The following is an 18,982-nucleotide window of genomic DNA, read 5'->3' as shown; positions in this document are numbered from 1 at the left end:
GCACATTTGGGTACATTTGGTTCCATCAGTGCCATTTAACCTTTTTCAGGTACCAGACTGTAAAAATCATTGTATAACATTTAATTATCACTATAGGTATTCATTCCATAAAAAAAATAAAAAATTATTATTATTATTATGAACAGAACAAGTGTAGCCTTTGTTAAATATGTATTCTTTATTTTTCTACATATCTGGTGTTTGACAGATATTATAAGAATGCTTTAAATGTAAAAAAAGGCCTATACAATCAATATTCACACAATTCAACAATAAAGAAACTCAGAAATGAACTAGAATGGAATTTATTTGAAGAAAACAAAAGACAGACGCTTCATGGATATTAACACAGTTACAGATGAGACTTGGATTGATAGCTAACAGCTGTGCTGCCCCTTCAGTGACTGCTGCTGTGTTTTAATGGTGTCACTGATCCAGTTACAGCATACAGTTGAGCGTCATTGTTCAGCTCCCTTTTCTGTCCCACAGTTTTTACAAACATGTGATAGGATTTGATTCAACTTCTTATTCAATGATTGCCTGAAATGATTCATACCCTTGATTGTCTCATCTTGTTATTATTCATGTAGCACCTGTTAATTATCGAGTCCTACTAGACGTTTTAGTCTACGGTAAACGTATAGAATCATCTTTACAACAAAGCCTATTATTATTACACATAAGGAAGGGCTGTTCTCAGCTTCCTTTCCGGCTCTATCATCCTGCTCTTTTTGATTTCCCCTGCTTTCCTCCTCAATTTCCCTTTCGCAGGTTTCATTTAAGTTATTCAACTTCTCCCTGTCTGACTCTGCTTCCTTTATTTGTTGCTCATACTTTTCCGATATTCTCTTCTCCAATTCCTCTTCCTCTTTGCGCATTTCCTCTTCTCTCTCTTTAAGGATTCTCTGTTTCTCCTCTTCTATGGCCCTCTCTGCCATCTGGAACATTGCAGTGGTGTAATGGCTTCCTCCGTTCTTCTCTGCTATGTTTCTGATCTTGTCGAGCAGCTCTCTGACCTGAGAACGATCCTTCAGGGCATTATTGAAGACGTGGTACTGCCCGTTACATCTGGCCACAAGTTCCTGCAGCTCTTTGCTACCCTTCAATAACTTTTCAATAGGTTTCCCTTTAAGCTGGTCACCGTGGGTAAAGAGAACCATGCTGTATCTGTCTGCTTGCTCTCCAAATACTTTCTGAATCTTCTGCACTGTCTGCTTTTCTTCATCTGTGAATCTGCCCAGTTTGATGACGACCAGGAAGACGTGGGGTCCATGAGAAGCAAAAACAACGCTCTGAACAATATATTTTCTGTTCTTCTCTTCATCAGTGCTGGTGTCAATTATCAAGGGTTGAACGTAGTCTTATGTGTGACCAAATAAAATATAACAACACATATCATTCAGTTAATAACCGATTAGTTAGACACCACTTAAACCCACTAAATACTTTTTACATGAATATCTGAGACACTCACAAGGTTATAAACACATGAATTAACCAATAATACATGAAATCACTCCAAACAAGAAAATCCAAAAAGTGACGATAAGGATGTGCAAAGAATCAGTCGGTCAAAGGTTTGGTAGATCTGCTGCAGTCCAGCAGCAGAAGGTCAGAGGCTCTCTCGTGCAATCCAGCGGACATGTTATTCTTTTATAAATAAATCTATAATATTGTACACCGTGATTTATTCTCTGCCTCTCTTCTGGCCCTTTCTTTCTCATCTTCTCTCATTCTCATTTTTTCCTCCTTAATCTCCCTATCGCGATCTTCCATCATCTTATACAACCTCTCCTTATCATCTTTCAAATCCTTAATTCTATCCTCGTACAGTTTCGCTATTATCTTTTCCAGTGCCTCTACCCGTTTGCGTATTTCCTCTTCTCTCTCTTTAAGGATCCGTTGTTTTGCCTCTTCTATGGCCTTCTCTGCCTTCTGGAACATGTTAGTGGTGTAATGGCTTCCTCCGTTCTTCTCTGTTATATTTCTGATCTTGCCGAGCAGCCCTCTGACCTGAGAACGATCCTTCACCTCATTATTGAAGACGTGGTACTGGCCGTGACATTTCTCCACAAGTTCCTGCAGATCTTCACTTTTCTTCAGGAACTCTTCGATAGGTTTCCCTTTGAGCTGATCACCGTGGGTAAAGAGAACCATGCTGTATCTGTCTGCATCTTTTCCAAACATTTCCTGAATCTTCTGCACCGTCTGCTTTTCTTCATCTTTGAATCTGCCCAGTCTGATGACGACCAGGAAGACGTGGGGTCCAGGAGAAGCATAAGCAATGCTCTGGTTAATACTGCCTCTGGTCTTCTCTTCATCAACCTTGGTGTCAAACAGACCCGGAGTGTCAATGACAGCAACTCTCTGTTCCTCCACTTCACCAAAGGCCTTCGCACAGGTAACCGTCAGAGAATCAGCAGAGAACTTTGATTCAAAGAACTCTTTTCCCAGAATGGTGTTTCCTGTGGCGCTCTTCCCAACTCCGGTCTTCCCCACCAACACAATCCGGAGCTCAGCATTATTGTGTGTGTTCGATTCTGATGGGGGAAAACACAACATATATTTTAAGTGCTTTTAGTACTCATATCTTAAGTTAATAATAACAATGGCAAGTGGGAAGAAGCTGTTCTGTTTTCTCCTAGTTGTACAGGTGACTGCATGTTGGTCCGTTAAAAACATTTAAGACTGTAAGTTGCATAATTTAGTTTCCACCTCAGGGTTTCTTAGATATTATTTGTTCTTAAATGTAGAATATGTAATTTGTCCCTGGGGTCTCTCAATCTAAACATTACCAAAAGAAGGAGTTTAGTGGCGTTATAAATATAATCAGTAAAATACTGAATAACGACTGACAATGGAGGCTTTAAGCCGATTGTAGGAGCCATTTTATGGGTGTTGTTGGTGTGTCAGTTTATTTAAGTGATATGTATAGTGCAATATTATTTATGAACACTGGGTGGCGGGGTTTAGCTGCACCGGGTATATATAAAGAGGACAGGAGAGGGAGGGACACAGAAGGAAGAGAGCATACCGATTCCACCAGCCCGGCAGATGCTCATCACAACAATTAGAACTGTACAATTAACCCTGGCCAATTTGCCACCCTAGGCAAGATTTTAGCTGGCGCCCCCCCCCCCCCCCCCCCCCCCAAATGCAGACACTCACTATGATTCACACGTGCATGGTTGTGGCATTACCACAAAAACAAAGATATTGACACAAGATGTGTGCAACTGTATTTAGTTTCCTATCCATTTGAACATGATTTAAGTGGGGGGGGGGGGGCTCCTCTAGGGGGGTCCGGGGGCATGCTCCCCCGGGAAGACTTTTTTTTAATATTGAAGTTAAAAGCATCAATCTGGTGCACTTTGAGAGCAACATTAGGAGATCTATGGATACATCTCTCAACACCCATATGAAACAGAACTGTAAGCAGATTTTCTTTATGGATATTTTACAAATCACTCCCCTTTCAAACTGTATTCTTGTTTATTAATAACAACTTTTTTGTACTGTCAGTATTTTATACCTGTTTTTCACCTGTTCTCTTATTTTTTTATAACTATAATGATCATATAAAGGTGTGCCTTTACCTCACTGAGCTGAGGTTATCAGAGCCTCTCAGTCTTTCAGGAGAGAGCTCTCTAACGCTCTCCCCCCACGGCCGCTTACACAGTAAATTCCAATGTTAATAAAAGCACACAGAAGCTGTGTACGTTTTTTGGGAGTTTGATTTATTTTAAATGAATACAAATACAAAATTAAAACCTATAATTGCACACTAAAACCATTATTTAAAAAAACAAACAATTTCACATAAACCCTTGGTTTTTACTGGGGCTGGGGCAGTTCAACTTGATTTGGGGGGGGGTGCCATAGTTTATGGGCGCTGTACGCAATATAGGCGTAGTTCTGTTAGTATAAGATAATAAGATGTACTTTGTTTGTCCATAAATCGTGAAATTGTGTTGTTATGAAATAAAAAAATATATATTTTTTTTTTATTTCTAACTTCTTTTTTTTCAATTTTCGGCGCCCCCTATGGGTTGATGCGCCCTTAGCATTTATGGGGGTTATTCCCTATCTTTATTCAAGAGCGTGGTATTTAAATTTGAGAGCATACTTTATGTATTTATTTCCCTCAAACTCTGTCCTCGCACTCAAATAGTGTCTGCTTGCACTTAGAGTAACCGCCCTTACGGGACGCTGTAATAAGTAAAGCGAACGCACCCGCAAGGACACCTGGCCTCCTATTGGTTGAGGGATTTTGACAGGATTGTTGCACAAAAGTTTCGAGTGCGCACAGAATAATTCTGAGAGCAGAAAAAGTTTCGAGCGCGCACAGAATAATTCTGAGCAGCAATATGCAAGTGCAAGCGTACAGTTTGAGCACAAGCAGAGCAAATCTAAGTGCAAGCAGCACTATTTGAGTGCGAGGACAGAGTTTGAGGGAAATAAATACATAAAGTATGCTCTCAAATTTAAATACCACGCTCTTGAATAAAGATAGGGAATAACCCCCATAAGCATTCGCCTATACTGCCTATGCCGAGGGCCGGCCCTGCCTGGTATGTAAAGCTGAATAAAACCTAATTATAAACTACAACAAAGGACCGGAAACTCATCTGTTTGTGTCTGCGTCTGGATCACTCTTCAGCCCTTCTGTGAAAGTAACGGCAAAAATATATAGGACATAGGAAAGGAAATTGCCATTACACCGATGCTTCCACCAACGTATGGTACACTTGTTCCTCTGATACTATCCAGTTCGTATGTTATCAAAGGATCTGTTTCTCCTAGTGGAAGCAGGAAGGTGGGTCTTTGAGCCAAAGGCTAAGCTCTGCATGTTTCCAGGCGTCTGATTACTAAAGGTTTGAAGTTAAAAAGGCACATACGATCATTCATATTTAATTCTAAAAAACAGTAAATGAAAAAGGGACTGCAATCCTTTGGTGAGGAGCTAGGAGGAACCCTCAGGAGCATTTTTGCATTGATTCGAGTAAAAAGTGTTTTGATGTTGTTGGAATGATTTCAGATTTGATGTGAATAGAGAAATAAAACAGGCTTTTAATGCTGACAGAGCCTATACCGATTAGACTGGTTTTAATAAAGGACATGATGAAAAGTAAACAGGAGAAATATCACAGATCACGAATAGAACAATTACTTCTATTGTATGAAGACAATTGTTTGTGCTCTTTTTTTGTTGTTGACATTTGAAACATACCTTTAACTAGATCTTAAATCAGAAAACAAATGTATACAATACTTTAGAGCGATGATCTTGAGTTTAACCTCTCATCAGTGTTCACTCCGGTGTGAAACTGCAGTAAGTATCAGATCAGCTGCAGCGTTCAATCAGTAACTGATATACAATAAGAACAATCAAACCGGAGTAGTGCTCCAGTGCTGCCATACTGCCCGCCCAGCAGAACCTTCTCAGATGAAGTTAACAAGGCATTTGGTTTTAAAAAATAATTCTGAAAGATCCACCCCCACCCACCCCTCGCCGATAAAACTGCAACAATATGAATGCAGTTTATTCACTTACCATTTGGGGCGGATATGCTGTTCATAGTTGGTTCTTGAGGAGCTGGTCTGCTGCTCAGCTGAGGAAGTGAAGTTAGTCTGCAGCAACACCTCCTTAAATACAGACTGCATCCAGCTAACCACACCCACACACTGCTGACATCACAGTCCATGGATGCCTTAAAATCAGCTATCAGTGGGATGACTCATAGATTAAAACATTACATTGCATTTAGCTGAGGCTTTTATCCAAAGCGACTCACACTAAGTGCGTTCGACCAACAAGATACAAACATTTCAAGTGCTACTCAACTGGCTTTAGGTAAGCCAGTCCCTTATTAGTATATAAGTGCTTTGTTAGCAAGTCTTTGTTAGTAATTCTATCGCTCGAAGTGGAGTCGAAAGAGATGAGTTCTCAGTCTCAGTTTCAGTCTCAGTAAAAAGCATCAAATCCTTCCTTGGCTTCTTTTATTTACAGACTATATTTTAATTGTAAGAGGCATGAATATTCACCTATTTCAAGGGTTACATTTTAAATGGACTGCATTTATATAGGGCTTTTCTTTGAGAGCCCTCAATGTGCTTTACATATTCAAGTCAGCTTTCACACATTCAACGCTTTATTCGTCCCAGATTGGGATATTATTTTTAAGTCACAGCAGCAGTGTTGAATAGAATTTGTTGTCACGAGTTAAACATATTTAAAATATACATTGAGACACAAATATAAGCAGCAAGTATCTAAATATTCACAATGGAAAGGACATATATCACTATAGTATCTACATAATATACAACATAACGGAAATATGAGTACTTTACAATATACAGTCTCACTAACCTACAGGAATATATAGAAATAGACTCATATCGGCATTGGATTATATATATATACATTTAAACTGACCATCTCTATATTTGTACTGCCATTTCTTTCTCCTCTCGGCGATCACGTTCATGTGATATGATTTTATCCAACCGCTGATTCAGGGACTCAAATGACCGACTCCCTTAATGTCCCATTAGAATGTCTTTTCCTTTCACTTTTAGATACCTGTCCTCAGTTAACCCTGCTCCCCCTCCCTTCAGCATTTACAAGAAATGCACTCTGTTCTTCTAAATGCCACAGAAACCTGCTGACTGTGGTCAGCACTATGAACTGCAGCTCTCAGTCTCTGTTCATAACAGGATGTCAGGTTATGCTCCACTCACAAGCTTGGAAACTTTCAAAACCTTCATCAGGGTTTTGAAATAAACACATTGTTCTTCAATCAACTTGATCTCACCAGAATGCGTGACTCCACCACGACTCCCTTAATGTCCCATTAGAATGTCTTTTCCTTTCACTTTTAGATAACTGTCCTCAGTAAACCCTGCTCCCCCCTCCCTTCAGCATTTACAAGAAATGCTCCCTGTTCTTCTAAATCCCACAAAAACCTGCAGACTGTGGTTAGCACTTGGAACTGCAGCTCTCAGTCTCTGTTCATTACATAAATCAATCAATCAATGTTTATTTATAGCCCAATATCACAAATGTTACATTTGTCTCAGTGGACTTCACAGTTTGTACAGAATATCAGTATGACAATACGACACCCTCTGTCCTTAGACCCTCTGTCCTTAGACCCTCTGTCCTCAGACCCTCTGTCCTTAGACCCTCTGTCCTTAGACCCTCTGTCCTTAGACCCTCACATCGTACAAGGAAAAACTTCCGGAGAAAACCCACAGTTAAAAGGGAACATGGAGAAACCTCAGGGAGAGCAGCAGAGGAGGGATCCCTCTCCCAGGACGGACAGACGTGCAATAGATGCCGTGTGTAAATTGAAAAGATAATACATTTGCAACATAGGTAGTCCAGATGTTTGGAAATGCATGTGTGTATAACAGGAAGATGAATCCACGAGGATATCCATCCAGGACCGATGATCCAGGACCACAGCCACGACTCAAGATCCAGCGCTCGCGATCCAGGACACAGGACTGCAGGACCATCCATGACTCCGGATCCCAGCGTATAGAGACACCAAAAAGAAAGAGATGTGGGGAAGCTGGGTTAATGGGAACATGAGAGTACACGGGTAGAGACAGAGAGAAGGAAGAAGTAAGATGTCCCCCGACAAACTAAGCCTATATCAGCAAAACTAGGGGCTGCATCTAATCAGCCCTAACTATAAGCTTTATCAAAAAGGAAGGTCTTAAGCGCACTCTTAAAAACGGATAGGGTGTTGTTTAGAGTATAGGTGAGGTCCTGATAATTTATTCCGGTAAATTACTCTGACCTCACTAATTGACCTGACCGAAGTTACTGAGTCTATGTAAGTTTACTGCTTGGCTCAGATCCACCAACGTCAGCAAGATCTCACCTCTATTAACTCCCCGAAGAACCAGGTTCAATTAACTGCTGTTTCTATTCAGACAACTCTTTTTAATCTGTTTAAGCGATCCCGAAGGATTTTGGTATCAGTAAATGGGGTGTGTTCCTACCTAAGCGTGTGTGTGGCAGGGTGCAGTCTTACCATTGAAGCAGGAGAGGAGAGCACAGATGTCCTTTAAGTTGTCCCAATCCAAAAGGTGGGATCAGTTTATTTGAAGAAAAATAGGTCCAAACTAATACAGGGTTTTTACCTTCTCTCTTTACAACATTATAATCATACTAAACAAAAAATGATGCTGTGATCATGTTCAAATATGAAACTTTAATTCACAGTCTTACATTTATTACCAAAATGTTTCACTTCAACTGCCCAATTCAGTTGTGACATTTAAAATCTCCCGATAGAATTTAGAGGCATTTCCTCATAAAAAGACCGGTGATAATAAAAAGCACATTCAACTTTTCATTCACGAAATCAATTCACATCGATTCCATACCTTTTTATTTTCCGTCACAGTCGGCGGGTACTAACATTCAAAAACCCATACCTGTCCCGCATGAATTCGGAGGAAGTTCCTCACGGAGGCGGGTACTAATACTCAAAAACCCATACCTGTCCCGCATGAATTCGAAGGAAGTTCCTCACGGAGGCGGGTACTAATACTCAAACGATACTCACAAACGCTTCTTCCATCAAATCATTCCATTCAGCATTCAAAGAAATTCACTCATTCAAAGAAATTCCCTCATTCAAAGAAATTCACTCAGCATTCCAACCAAGAAATTCAAGAGATATTTACCAAGTTTGAGAGAACCTTACCGAGAGCTATTAACCCAGCTCTGAAGGACAGAGCTTACCAGGAGAGAGTATACCAGGGGTTTCCCCCTCTCTCCCCCCCGAAATCCCCAAAAGCTAGTCTTTTTATGCTCAAAAAACCGGATAGAAAACCCACAAACACCTCCTCTATACCCAACCAACATATTCTATTGGCTCTGGCATAAGACACACCTTCCCAAGTTTGTGTAAAACAAAACATGACTAGACATATTCTATGACTATGACATAACCACCTTTTTGAGGCCTCAATGTGTTTCTCCTTAAGTCCGGAGCCCCCCTCCCTGCTGTGAGAGGAGAGGAAAGAACCTGCCTACTCTCTTATCAGAGAGTAAGGCATAAATCATAGGCCTTAAACTCAACTTAACAAACCACTTTGTTTTGTTTATTCTGTAAATATAGAAAAACCTAAAATATGAAGCATTTTCATTGTGGGTTATACAAGAATATAATTGATTATATTTGATTATAACTAACTTTCGTTTTAAGTATTGAACATACTATGAAGATCTCAACACCCTCTTTTTAAAACGCAAAGTTATCAAACAGCAACAACTAAAATTGTAAGCATACATATATATTCAAAAACCATCAAGAAGCATTCTCATTATGGGTTCATACAAGAATATGATTGATCATATATGATTTATAACTAACTTTCATTTTAAGTATTTACTTCATACTATGAAGCTCTCAACAGTGTCTGCCGACATATTCATAATATTTAATAAAGAAGTGCTAATTAATGGAAAAACTTCCTTCAACAGCTTAGTTGGAATTGGGTCTAACATGCACGTTGATGGTTTAGAAGAGAGAATCATTGAATGTAATTGTTCAAGGTTTATGGCTGAAAAGCATTCTAGTTTACTATCTAGTGTAATATTAGAACTTACGATTCCGGGAGCTGTTGATAACACTATACTGGTCAAAGGCAAGAGGTCATTAATTTTGTTTCTAAGAGTAACAATGTTATCGTTAAAAAAGCACATAAAATCATTACTACTGAGTGCTATGGGAATGGAAGGCTCAGTCGAGCTGTGGCTCTCTGTCAGCCTGGCTACAGTGCTGAAAAGAAATCTTGCATTATTCTTATTCTCATCTATTAATGAAGAGTAGTAGGCTGCTCTCGCTTTACGCAGTGCTTTCTTATATTCATTGAGAGTAATATGCCAAATTAAACGAGATTCTTCAAGTTTAGTGGAACGCCATATCCTTTCAAGTTGTCTAGACTTTTGCTTTATTTTGCGGGTTTCGGCATTATGCCATGGAGCATGGAGTATGTTGTTTTATTTTCTTCTTTTTCAAAGGAGCAACAGAGTCTAATTTTATTCGCAGCGCATCTATAGCACTATCAACAACATGATCAATTTGGGGTGGTGTACATTTTGTATAAGTTTCCTCCCCTACATGCAGACATGCTATCGAGTTAAGTATTGGTGGAATCTCTTCCTTAAATGTGGCTATAGCACTAACAGATAGGTTTCTGCTGCAAGAGCTTTTGACTAATGCTTTGTAGTCTAGTAACAGTACTTCAAAAGTTACTAAGAAATGGTCGGATAAAGCAGGATTATGCGGTTCGACTAATAGTTGCTCAATTTCAATACCATAAGTCAGAACAAGGTCGAGAGTGTGATTATAGCAGTGGGTTGGTTTATTTACACTCTGACAGAAACCAACAGAATCTAATATAGAGTTAAATGCAACAGTAAGGCTATTTTTATCATCGTCAACATGAATATTAAAGTCACCTACGATAATTACTTTGTCTGTTTTAAGAACCAAAGTTGATAAAAACTCAGAGAATTCTGATGGACCAATCCTTGGAGCTCCTCACACACCAGGATCCCTTGGCGTCACTATCAAACGCAGTGGGGGGACCTTTAGCGTTGAGCATAGAGCTCCCTGAATGTTGGTAATAGACGAGGTGGTATCGCAGAGAAACACTCACTGACCCCTAGATTCCGACGTGTCCATCTGCGTCGCGTTACGGCCGCGTTACGGCCGCGTTACGGCCGCGTTACGGCCACGTTATGGCCGTGTTACGGCCGCGTTACATCAAAGAATGCGATGCGGCCACTCTGGTCAATGGATGCTATTCCACCAGACGCGCTGCGGTACGGCTCAGAAGCGTCCCAGAAGCGTCTCGGCGCTGGGCTCTGCTCAAAATAGGATGCAAGTCCTATAGGTGGGGCTGTGGAAATGGTGACCAAACAATACTAGGGGGGTCTGGGGGGATTCTCCCCCGGTAAATACAATTGAGAAATTACCCCTTAAATGATGACTTCTGGTGATGTTAGAGGGGGGGGTAAGGACAAATTGAGGCTTAAAAATATGAGAAAACTGATCAATACCTCCATAATCTTCAGTGTGGTTAGCTATGAATCTTCCAAAACTTCCATTTAACCTGTTAAGGGACTTTTCCCCCCGTTTTTTTTCTCACGAAACTGTGTCTCAGGGCTTCTTAAAATGTAAAAAACTATTCATGTGTCATACACATTTAACGGGAAGAAACTCAGCTAACTGATGATATGAACAATTTTTACCGAAATAAAACACAATTCTCACAAGAAGCTAACCTTTTGCTAAATGAGCCCTGAGCGCAAAAATGCTAACGCACTGTAAAGATCGATCGATATACTTATCGGATATGCACAATCAAGCTTATGCTAACAACCTGAGATTCCACAGATTCTAGAAATATAAGCATCATCACTGAGCGATCAGAACTCGTGACAGGGGAAGCAAATACGGACATCACACGACGTAGCTTTAGGTAGCAAAACATGGGGATATGCTCACCTTAGCTGTTTTTCTGATCAAAAGTTGTGTTCAATGGAATTAAAATAAGAAAAACGTGGCTGAAGGTTAATCCATAGGTTAATCCAATGTGTCTGTTACTTTGAAACAATTATTGATAATCCATAATTCAATTTTTATGTCAAAAACTGAATTTTCATATTAGCTGCTAATGATAGCTTCCAGAGTGTATGACAGCTGCCTGTGTTGTCTCCTTGGATACGAGTCAAAACAACTCACAGACTGCCTTGGGACGGGCGCTGACATTTTAGCCCTTGGACCATCAGATCTGACGACGCTGATTGGCTGAAATTATGTTTCGGCGGCATAGTACTTTTCAGGTAGCAACAGTCAGCACTTGGTTGGCTGCTGTTGCACTTAGGGCTCTTTTCTTACCGCCCAGACGAGAGAGGGTAATGATACACGGGCAAAGATTTCTGCGGCCAGGCAGGAAACACATGACTTATCAGTAACTTTGGACATCGTAACACCATTTTAAGCGAGATTTTATTGTAGATTATACATTTTTCTGATACCAACTATATAATATGCACCTTGTTTATTAAAAATAAAAATGAAAATAAAAAATATATAATTTTTAAAAAATATATAATTTTTAAAAAATATTTTATTTTATTTTTAATGACAATCTAAAATGTGGGAAGAGGTGGGGTGGCGCCCCTAGTGCCCCTATGGGCCGGCAGCCACTGACCCTAACCCTAACCCGAATATCTAACACACCGCAAAGACTTCAGCCGACGGCCAAGTAGCACGTACGCACTGTGCATGCGTGAGTCGCAATAACTCTCCTTACCAGCAAGCGGCGGTAGTGTGTATTCGCCATTCAAAAGAGGCAACCAGAAGACAGACTGGTTAGTGCTAGATCATATAGAGAACCGCAGTGATGCGTCCTAAAACCCGGAAGTAAGTTAGCATTTTTACCACTTCCGGTTCCTTCGATAAAAAGCAATGCAATCTCTCCATAGGATTTTGGAAAATAGTTCCAAATAATGTCTGTGTTTGACACAAATGTAAGAGACGGATCACGTTTTGTTCTACGACATTAAATACATCAGCAGTGACCCCGCTGGTGATTTTTGAAGAGTTGACGTATCTGAAAAACGATGGTTGTTACCAAGTGGCTGAATAGGACTACAGAAGTTGTCCAGGCCGTTTTACGTCATTACACCGAACACGTAAAACACTCCCGCTACGTTTGTTTTCCCTGTTCAGCTTGAAAGCAAGTACCTGCCTCCTGCAAATTGTTAAAACAAACGCTTCAACTCGTTCCATTTAGAATCTATGTGTTTGAATATGGATCTTAAGTTGGCGTGACATTGAAGCAGTGACCCTGCTATAGTTCGTTGATAGCATAACGTTAGCATTTTGCTTCTGGCGACTAGATTTATGATTCGAAAATTATAAAAGTAGGGTAGACATGTGGATATTATCCGGCTGAACAAAACGTGATCCGTCTCTTAAATGTGTTTCAACCACAGACCTTATTTCCCGCTATTTTCCAAAATCCTATGGAGAAATCGCATTGCGTTTTTGAAGAAGGAACCGCAAGGAGTTTACATCCGGGTTTTAGGACGCGTCAATGCGGTCCTCTATACCTCCTGGGTTTTAGGCGGAAGTGACGTAACCTGCCATCCAGGACAAGAGACTAGCATGAATACATAATTTTTCCACAGAAATATCATAAATATAATATTTTGAGAATTCATAACTTTGGAGGACAGCAGGCTATTACTAATATTTAAAAAAAAATGACATCTCACAAGAAGAAAAGCACAGATGGGATTTAACACTCAGAAAGCCACGAGTGCGTTTGATTTCGGATTACAGTGACACACAGAGTACGAGGTTTATTTAAAAAAAGGGGGGAGATTTCTTTAGGAGTGTGCTCCCTCTCACTCCTGTTCACTGTCCTCCGGATGCCTGCAGGACTCCAGAGTCACGCAGAGCCCATGCTAAATTAAATTAAATGTGTCTACTTTTTTACCCTCTCTGAAGAACCAGCACCTTACCGTGGTAGAGAGGTTTGTGTGCCCTGATGAACCTGGGGGCTGTGTTGTCTGGAACCTTGTGTTCCTGGTAGGGTCTCCCATGGCAAATTGGTCTCAGGCAAGGGGCCAGACTAAGATTGGTTCAAAAGACCTCATGAAAGGAAAAACAAGAAGTGAGGATACCCGGCCCGGAGGAAGCCCGGGGTCCCCTTCTGGAGCCAGGCCCAGAAGGAGGACTCGTCGGCGAGCGTCTGGTGGCCGGGCTTGCCACGGAGCCCGGCCGGGCCCAGCCCGAAAAGGCAACGTGGGCAACACCTCCGCTTCTCCGTCCCGTGGGCCCACCACCTACAGGAAACATCGATGGGGTCGGGTGCGCTGCCAGACGGGTGGCAGTGAAAGCGGAGGGTCTCGACGGACCAGACCCGGGCGGCAGAAGCTGGCTTTGGGGACGTGGAACGTCACCTCTCTGGGGGGGAAGGAGCCGGAGCTTGTGCGGGAGGTGGAGCGGTACCAGTTGGATCTGGTTGGGCTCACCTCTACGCACAGCGTCGGCTCTGGAACCTTACTTCTGGATAGGGGTTGGACTCTATTCTTCTCCGGAGTTGCTCAAGGTGTGAGGCGCCGGGCGGGTGTGGGGATACTCACAAGTCCCCGGTTAGGTGCTTCGTTGTTGGAGTTTACCCCAGTGGACGAGAGGGTCGCCTCCCTACGCCTGCGGGTTATGGGGGGAAAACTCTGACTGTTGTGTGTGCTTATGCACCCAACAGCAGTTCAGAGTATTCGGCCTTCTTGGAGACCCTGGAAAGAGTCCTGTATGGGGCTCCTGAAGGGGACTCCTTAGTCTTGCTGGGAGACTTCAACGCACATGTGGGCAATGATGGAGACACTTGGAGGGGCGTGATTGGGAGGAACGGCCCCCCTGATCTGAACCGGAGTGGTGTTTTGTTACTGGACTTCTGTGCTAGTCATGGATTGGCCATAACAAACACCATGTTCGAACATAAGGATGCTCATAAGTGTACGTGGTACCAGAGCACCCTAGGCAGAAGGTCCATGATCGATTTCGTTATCGTATCATCGGACCTGAGGCCGTATGTTTTGGACACTCGGGTAAAGAGAGGGGCGGAGTTGTCAACTGATCACCATCTGGTGGTGAGTTGGGTCGAGTGGCGGGGGAAGCCTCTGGATAGACCTGGTAAGCCCAAACGTGTAGTTCGGGTGAACTGGGAACGTCTGGAGGAGGCCCAAGTTCAGGAGGCCTTCAACTCACACCTCCGGCGGAGCTTTTCGGGCATTCCTGTGGAGGTTGGGGACATTGAACCAGAGTGGTCGGTGTTCAAAGCCTCTATTGCCGAAGCCGCGGTGGGGAGCTGTGGTCTCAAGGTCTTAGGTGCCTCAAGGGGCGGTAACCCTCGAACCTCCTGGTGGACACCGGTGGTCAGGGAAGCCGTCCGACTGAAGAAGGAGGCCTTCAGGGATTTGTTATCCCGGGGGACTCCCGAGGCAGTTGCAAGGTACCGACAGGCCCGAAGGGCAGCAGCCTCATCCGTGGCCGAGGCAAAGCAGCGGGTGTGGGAGAAGTTCGGAGAAGACATGGAGAAGGACTTTCGGGCGGCACCAAAGTTGTTCTGGAAAACTGTCCGACACCTCAGGAGGGGGAAGCAGGGAACCATCCAAGCTGTGTACAGTAAGGATGGGACGTTGTTGACCTCAACTGATGGAGTGTTGGGACGTTGGAAGGAACACTTTGAGGAACTCCTGAACCCGACAACTCCGCCCTCTATGTTAGAGGCAGAGCTGGAGTATGACGAGGGATCAACACCAATCTCCCGGGGGGAGGTCACTGAGGTCGTCAAACAACTCCACAGTGGCAAAGCCCCGGGGGTGGATGAGATCCGCCCGGAAATGCTGAAGGCTCTGGGTGTTGAGGGACTGTCATGGTTGACACGTCTCATCAACGTTGCGTGGAAGTCGGAAACAGTACCGAAGGAGTGGCAGACCGGGGTGGTGGTCCCCCTTTTCAAAAAGGGGGATCAGAGGGTGTGTGCCAATTACAGAGCTATCACACTACTCAGCCTCCCCGGGAAAGTTTACTCCAAGGTACTCGAAAGGAGGGTCAGGCCGATTGTCGAACCTCAGATTGAGGAGGAACAATGCGGATTCCGTCCTGGTCGTGGAACGACGGATCAGCTCTTTACTCTCGCAAGGATCCTGGAGGGGGCCTGGGAGTACGCTTATCCGGTCTACATGTGTTTTGTAGACTTGGAGAAGGCGTATGACCGGGTTCCCAGGGAGTTACTGTGGGAGGTGCTGCGGGAGTATGGGGTGAGGGGGTCTCTACTCAGGGCCATCCAATCTCTGTACTCCCAAAGCGAGAGCTGTGTCCGGGTCCTCGGCAGTAAGTCGGACCCATTTCCGGTGAGGGTTGGCCTCCGCCAGGGCTGCGCTTTGTCACCAATCCTGTTTGTAATATACATGGATCGGATTTCGAGGCGTAGTCGTGGGGGGGGGGGGTCTGCAGTTCGGTGGACTAAGGATTGCACCACTGCTTTTTGCAGATGATGTGGCTTCATCGGTCTGCGACCTTCAGCACTCACTGGATCGGTTCGCAACCGAGTGTGAAGCGGCTGGGATGAGGATCAGCACCTCCAAATCTGAGGCCATGGTTCTCAGCAGGAAACCGATGGACTGTCCACTCCAAGTAGGGAATGAGTCCTTACCCCAAGTGAAGGAGTTCAAGTATCTCGGGGTCTTGTTCTCGAGTGAGGGATCAATGGAGCGTGAGATGGGCCGGAGAATCGGAGCAGCGGGAGCGGTATTGCAGTCGCTTTACCGCACCGTTGTGACGAAAAGGGAGCTGAGCCGGAAGGCAAAGCTCTCTGTCTACCGGGCCATTTTCGTTCCTACCCTCACCTATGGTCATGAAGGATGGGTCATGACCGAAAGAACGAGATCGCGGATACAAGCGGCCGAGATGGGTTTCCTCCGCCGGGTGGCTGGTGTCTCCCTTAGAGATAAGGTGAGAAGTTCGGTCATCAGGGAGGGACTCGGAGTTGAGCCGCTCCTCCTTCGCGTCGAAAGAAGCCAGTTGAGGTGGTTCGGGCACCTAGTTAGGATGCCACCTGGGCGCCTCCCTAGGGAGGTGTTCCAGGCACGTCCAGCTGGGAAGAGACCAAGGGGTAGACCTAGGACCAGGTGGAGGGATTATATCTCTTCGCTGGCCTGGGAGCGCCTTGGGATCCCCCAGTCAGAGCTGGTTGATGTCGCCAGGGAAAAGAAAGTTTGGGGCTCTCTGCTGGAACTGCTACCCCCGCGACCCGACCACGGATAAGCGGGAGAAGATGGATGGATGGATGGTGTCTACTTTTACTACCAGATGTGCTGTCAGTTGCTGCAAAAGTTGCCGACTTCTCATCCACGATTACGTCACTTCCGCCGCCTAAAACCCAGGAGGTATACGATCTAGCACTAACCAAGACAGACTGCGTGATATATACAAACAACAAATAGCTACATGCTACAGCTCGAGCCAAGCAGCACAGGGATGAACTACGCCAATATTTTTAACAGTATCGGTGCAATGCCTTTTCAGTGGGGCCAGATATAGCAAATATGTGTGCCTATCCTGCTATTTGTGTTTATTATTTTAATCACACAGCGTTAAGAACAAATAAAAATGTGCCTACATAACTGTCAGTTGCAGCCGTAGCATTATTATTGGTTTAACCACGAACAGTATATATTTAAAACATTTTAAAATGACCATCTTGAACAGCTACAACATTAAAATACTTCTAAGCAGATTGTGGACAGTAACAGAGTAAATCAGAGTGATTTCTATTGCCGACAGCCTCCGCAGCAGTGGCGGCCCAGTTTACTCATTGGCCCGCCCTGGTTAGGGAAAGCTTCGGTGTAACCTTAGAAAATCTTGAAATCTTGAAAGGGATGTGAAAAATAGTCATTATATACAGTCTTTAATTAACTATTAGTAGAGAATAACGAGTAATGAATATAATTTATAGGGATTCTATTACTATCTAATAATAAAAATAATAAAAATGCAATAACGCGCTATAACCACTAGGTGCCCGTTTCTTTCAGCTGTGCACCGTTATGGTGTAAATACAGTCAATCTACCAATTGGATCAGCCGAATTATTGTTGATACTGCAAGGAGGCGTATTGTGTGAAAAGAAATGTAAGATGTTGTTTAACTGCTGATATATTTAGGATCCACATCACGTTTTCAGTTTGGCGGCATTTCCTCCTGTTTGTCTCTACAAAGCCCTCATGTTTCTCATCAGGGCTCTATAAATATACAACCAAGGCAGATATTTCATATTTAATGCAGCCGAACCGTGTATTACAATGCCATTATGTGATGACTTTCAAAGAGAAAAGCAAGCACACTCGGAATAATGTATTATTTTATTTTTAAAATATGTTTTCTGATCTCATTTCACATCTTATAAACACCAAATCCCAGCGTGCTTTGCGACTAAATCGAGCTGAGGATCTTGCCTACGTCTGTTTCTGGTTTCGTATTTCGTAAGGATGTATTTTGTTATACACATATTCCTTCACATTTCAATTTTAATTTACATTAAAGTATTTTGTGAGGCCTTCTAACATGTTTTTAAATATAACTACGGTTGTAGTTGAAGAGTTTGTAAATTAACATGAACCGAAGCTGTTGCCTGGCAACGCAATCACACAACGTCACGTCCGTTAATTCCACATCCACCTGGATTAACAACGATTTAATACATTAATGTAGCCTTTGTTTCTGCTAAAAGAGGCGTCGACCAGCTGGGGCCACAAGAAAATGTTCACAAAACCTATAAATGTCGTTTAATCAACCAGTATAATCTGGTGTTTTTGAGTCGATGAGTAGTGCAGATATCACTGTCAAATCAATTGACAGTAAGGGGAATACTTACTTCCTGGTGTACAATTCTCCGTTATCCAATGGGAATGGACGCTCACATTGCCTTTAACTGCCTTTAACAGCTGCCGACCGAAACGGATGCTGTGGTTCCACGAGCGTCAAATACCGACGCCGATGGGAATACATTGCAATCAGTTGAAAGCTATTTGCGTCCCTTTATGAAGCTGAAGGAGCCTCAGAGCGTCCCAACTGCATGCCACGGGACCCTGACCGATTTTTACAACAAGTCCTCCAACTCATACGACCAAATGGGTCGATTGTTTAAGCCCATATTACGACCAAATATGTCGTTTGTTCAAGCGCTTAATACGACCTATAATTACGTTTGAAAATTGTTGGCCTCGAGTGCTCCCGTTGAATGCAAACGTTACAGAGGGTTGTTTATTCACAAATAACCCTCTCTGTAAAATCCTAAATTGTAGGATAGTTTGGCCATTAAAACGCGTTATGATTAGATTTCTAGCGAGAAGTATATATTGTACTTTTAGA

General features: G+C 43.1%; 2 protein-coding genes across 2 annotated transcripts; both read right to left on the bottom strand.

Annotated features, from left to right (window-relative positions):
* Positions 1–289: 289 nt before the first annotated feature.
* On the bottom strand, positions 290–1,644 carry LOC117462369 (GTPase IMAP family member 4-like). Its single transcript, XM_034104574.2, has 2 exons — positions 1,593–1,644; positions 290–1,360 (listed from the first exon to the last, which is right to left on the bottom strand). The coding sequence occupies exons 1-2, from the start codon at positions 1,642–1,644 to the stop codon at positions 597–599; spliced, it is 816 nt and encodes a 271-aa protein (XP_033960465.2). The 3' UTR covers positions 290–596.
* On the bottom strand, positions 1,259–5,656 carry LOC117462368 (GTPase IMAP family member 4-like). Its single transcript, XM_034104573.2, has 2 exons — positions 5,555–5,656; positions 1,259–2,540 (listed from the first exon to the last, which is right to left on the bottom strand). Exons 1-2 carry the CDS (start codon positions 5,577–5,579, stop codon positions 1,666–1,668), a joined length of 900 nt encoding a protein of 299 aa, XP_033960464.1. The 5' UTR covers positions 5,580–5,656; the 3' UTR covers positions 1,259–1,665.
* Between the last annotated feature and the right edge of the window lie 13,326 nt (positions 5,657–18,982).

Source organism: Pseudochaenichthys georgianus, chromosome 17, assembly GCF_902827115.2.
Source record: "Pseudochaenichthys georgianus chromosome 17, fPseGeo1.2, whole genome shotgun sequence".
NCBI classification, from domain to species: domain Eukaryota; kingdom Metazoa; phylum Chordata; class Actinopteri; order Perciformes; family Channichthyidae; genus Pseudochaenichthys; species Pseudochaenichthys georgianus.
The sequence above is the reverse complement of the archived record's forward strand: the minus strand, read 5'-3'. Positions and strand labels throughout refer to the sequence as shown.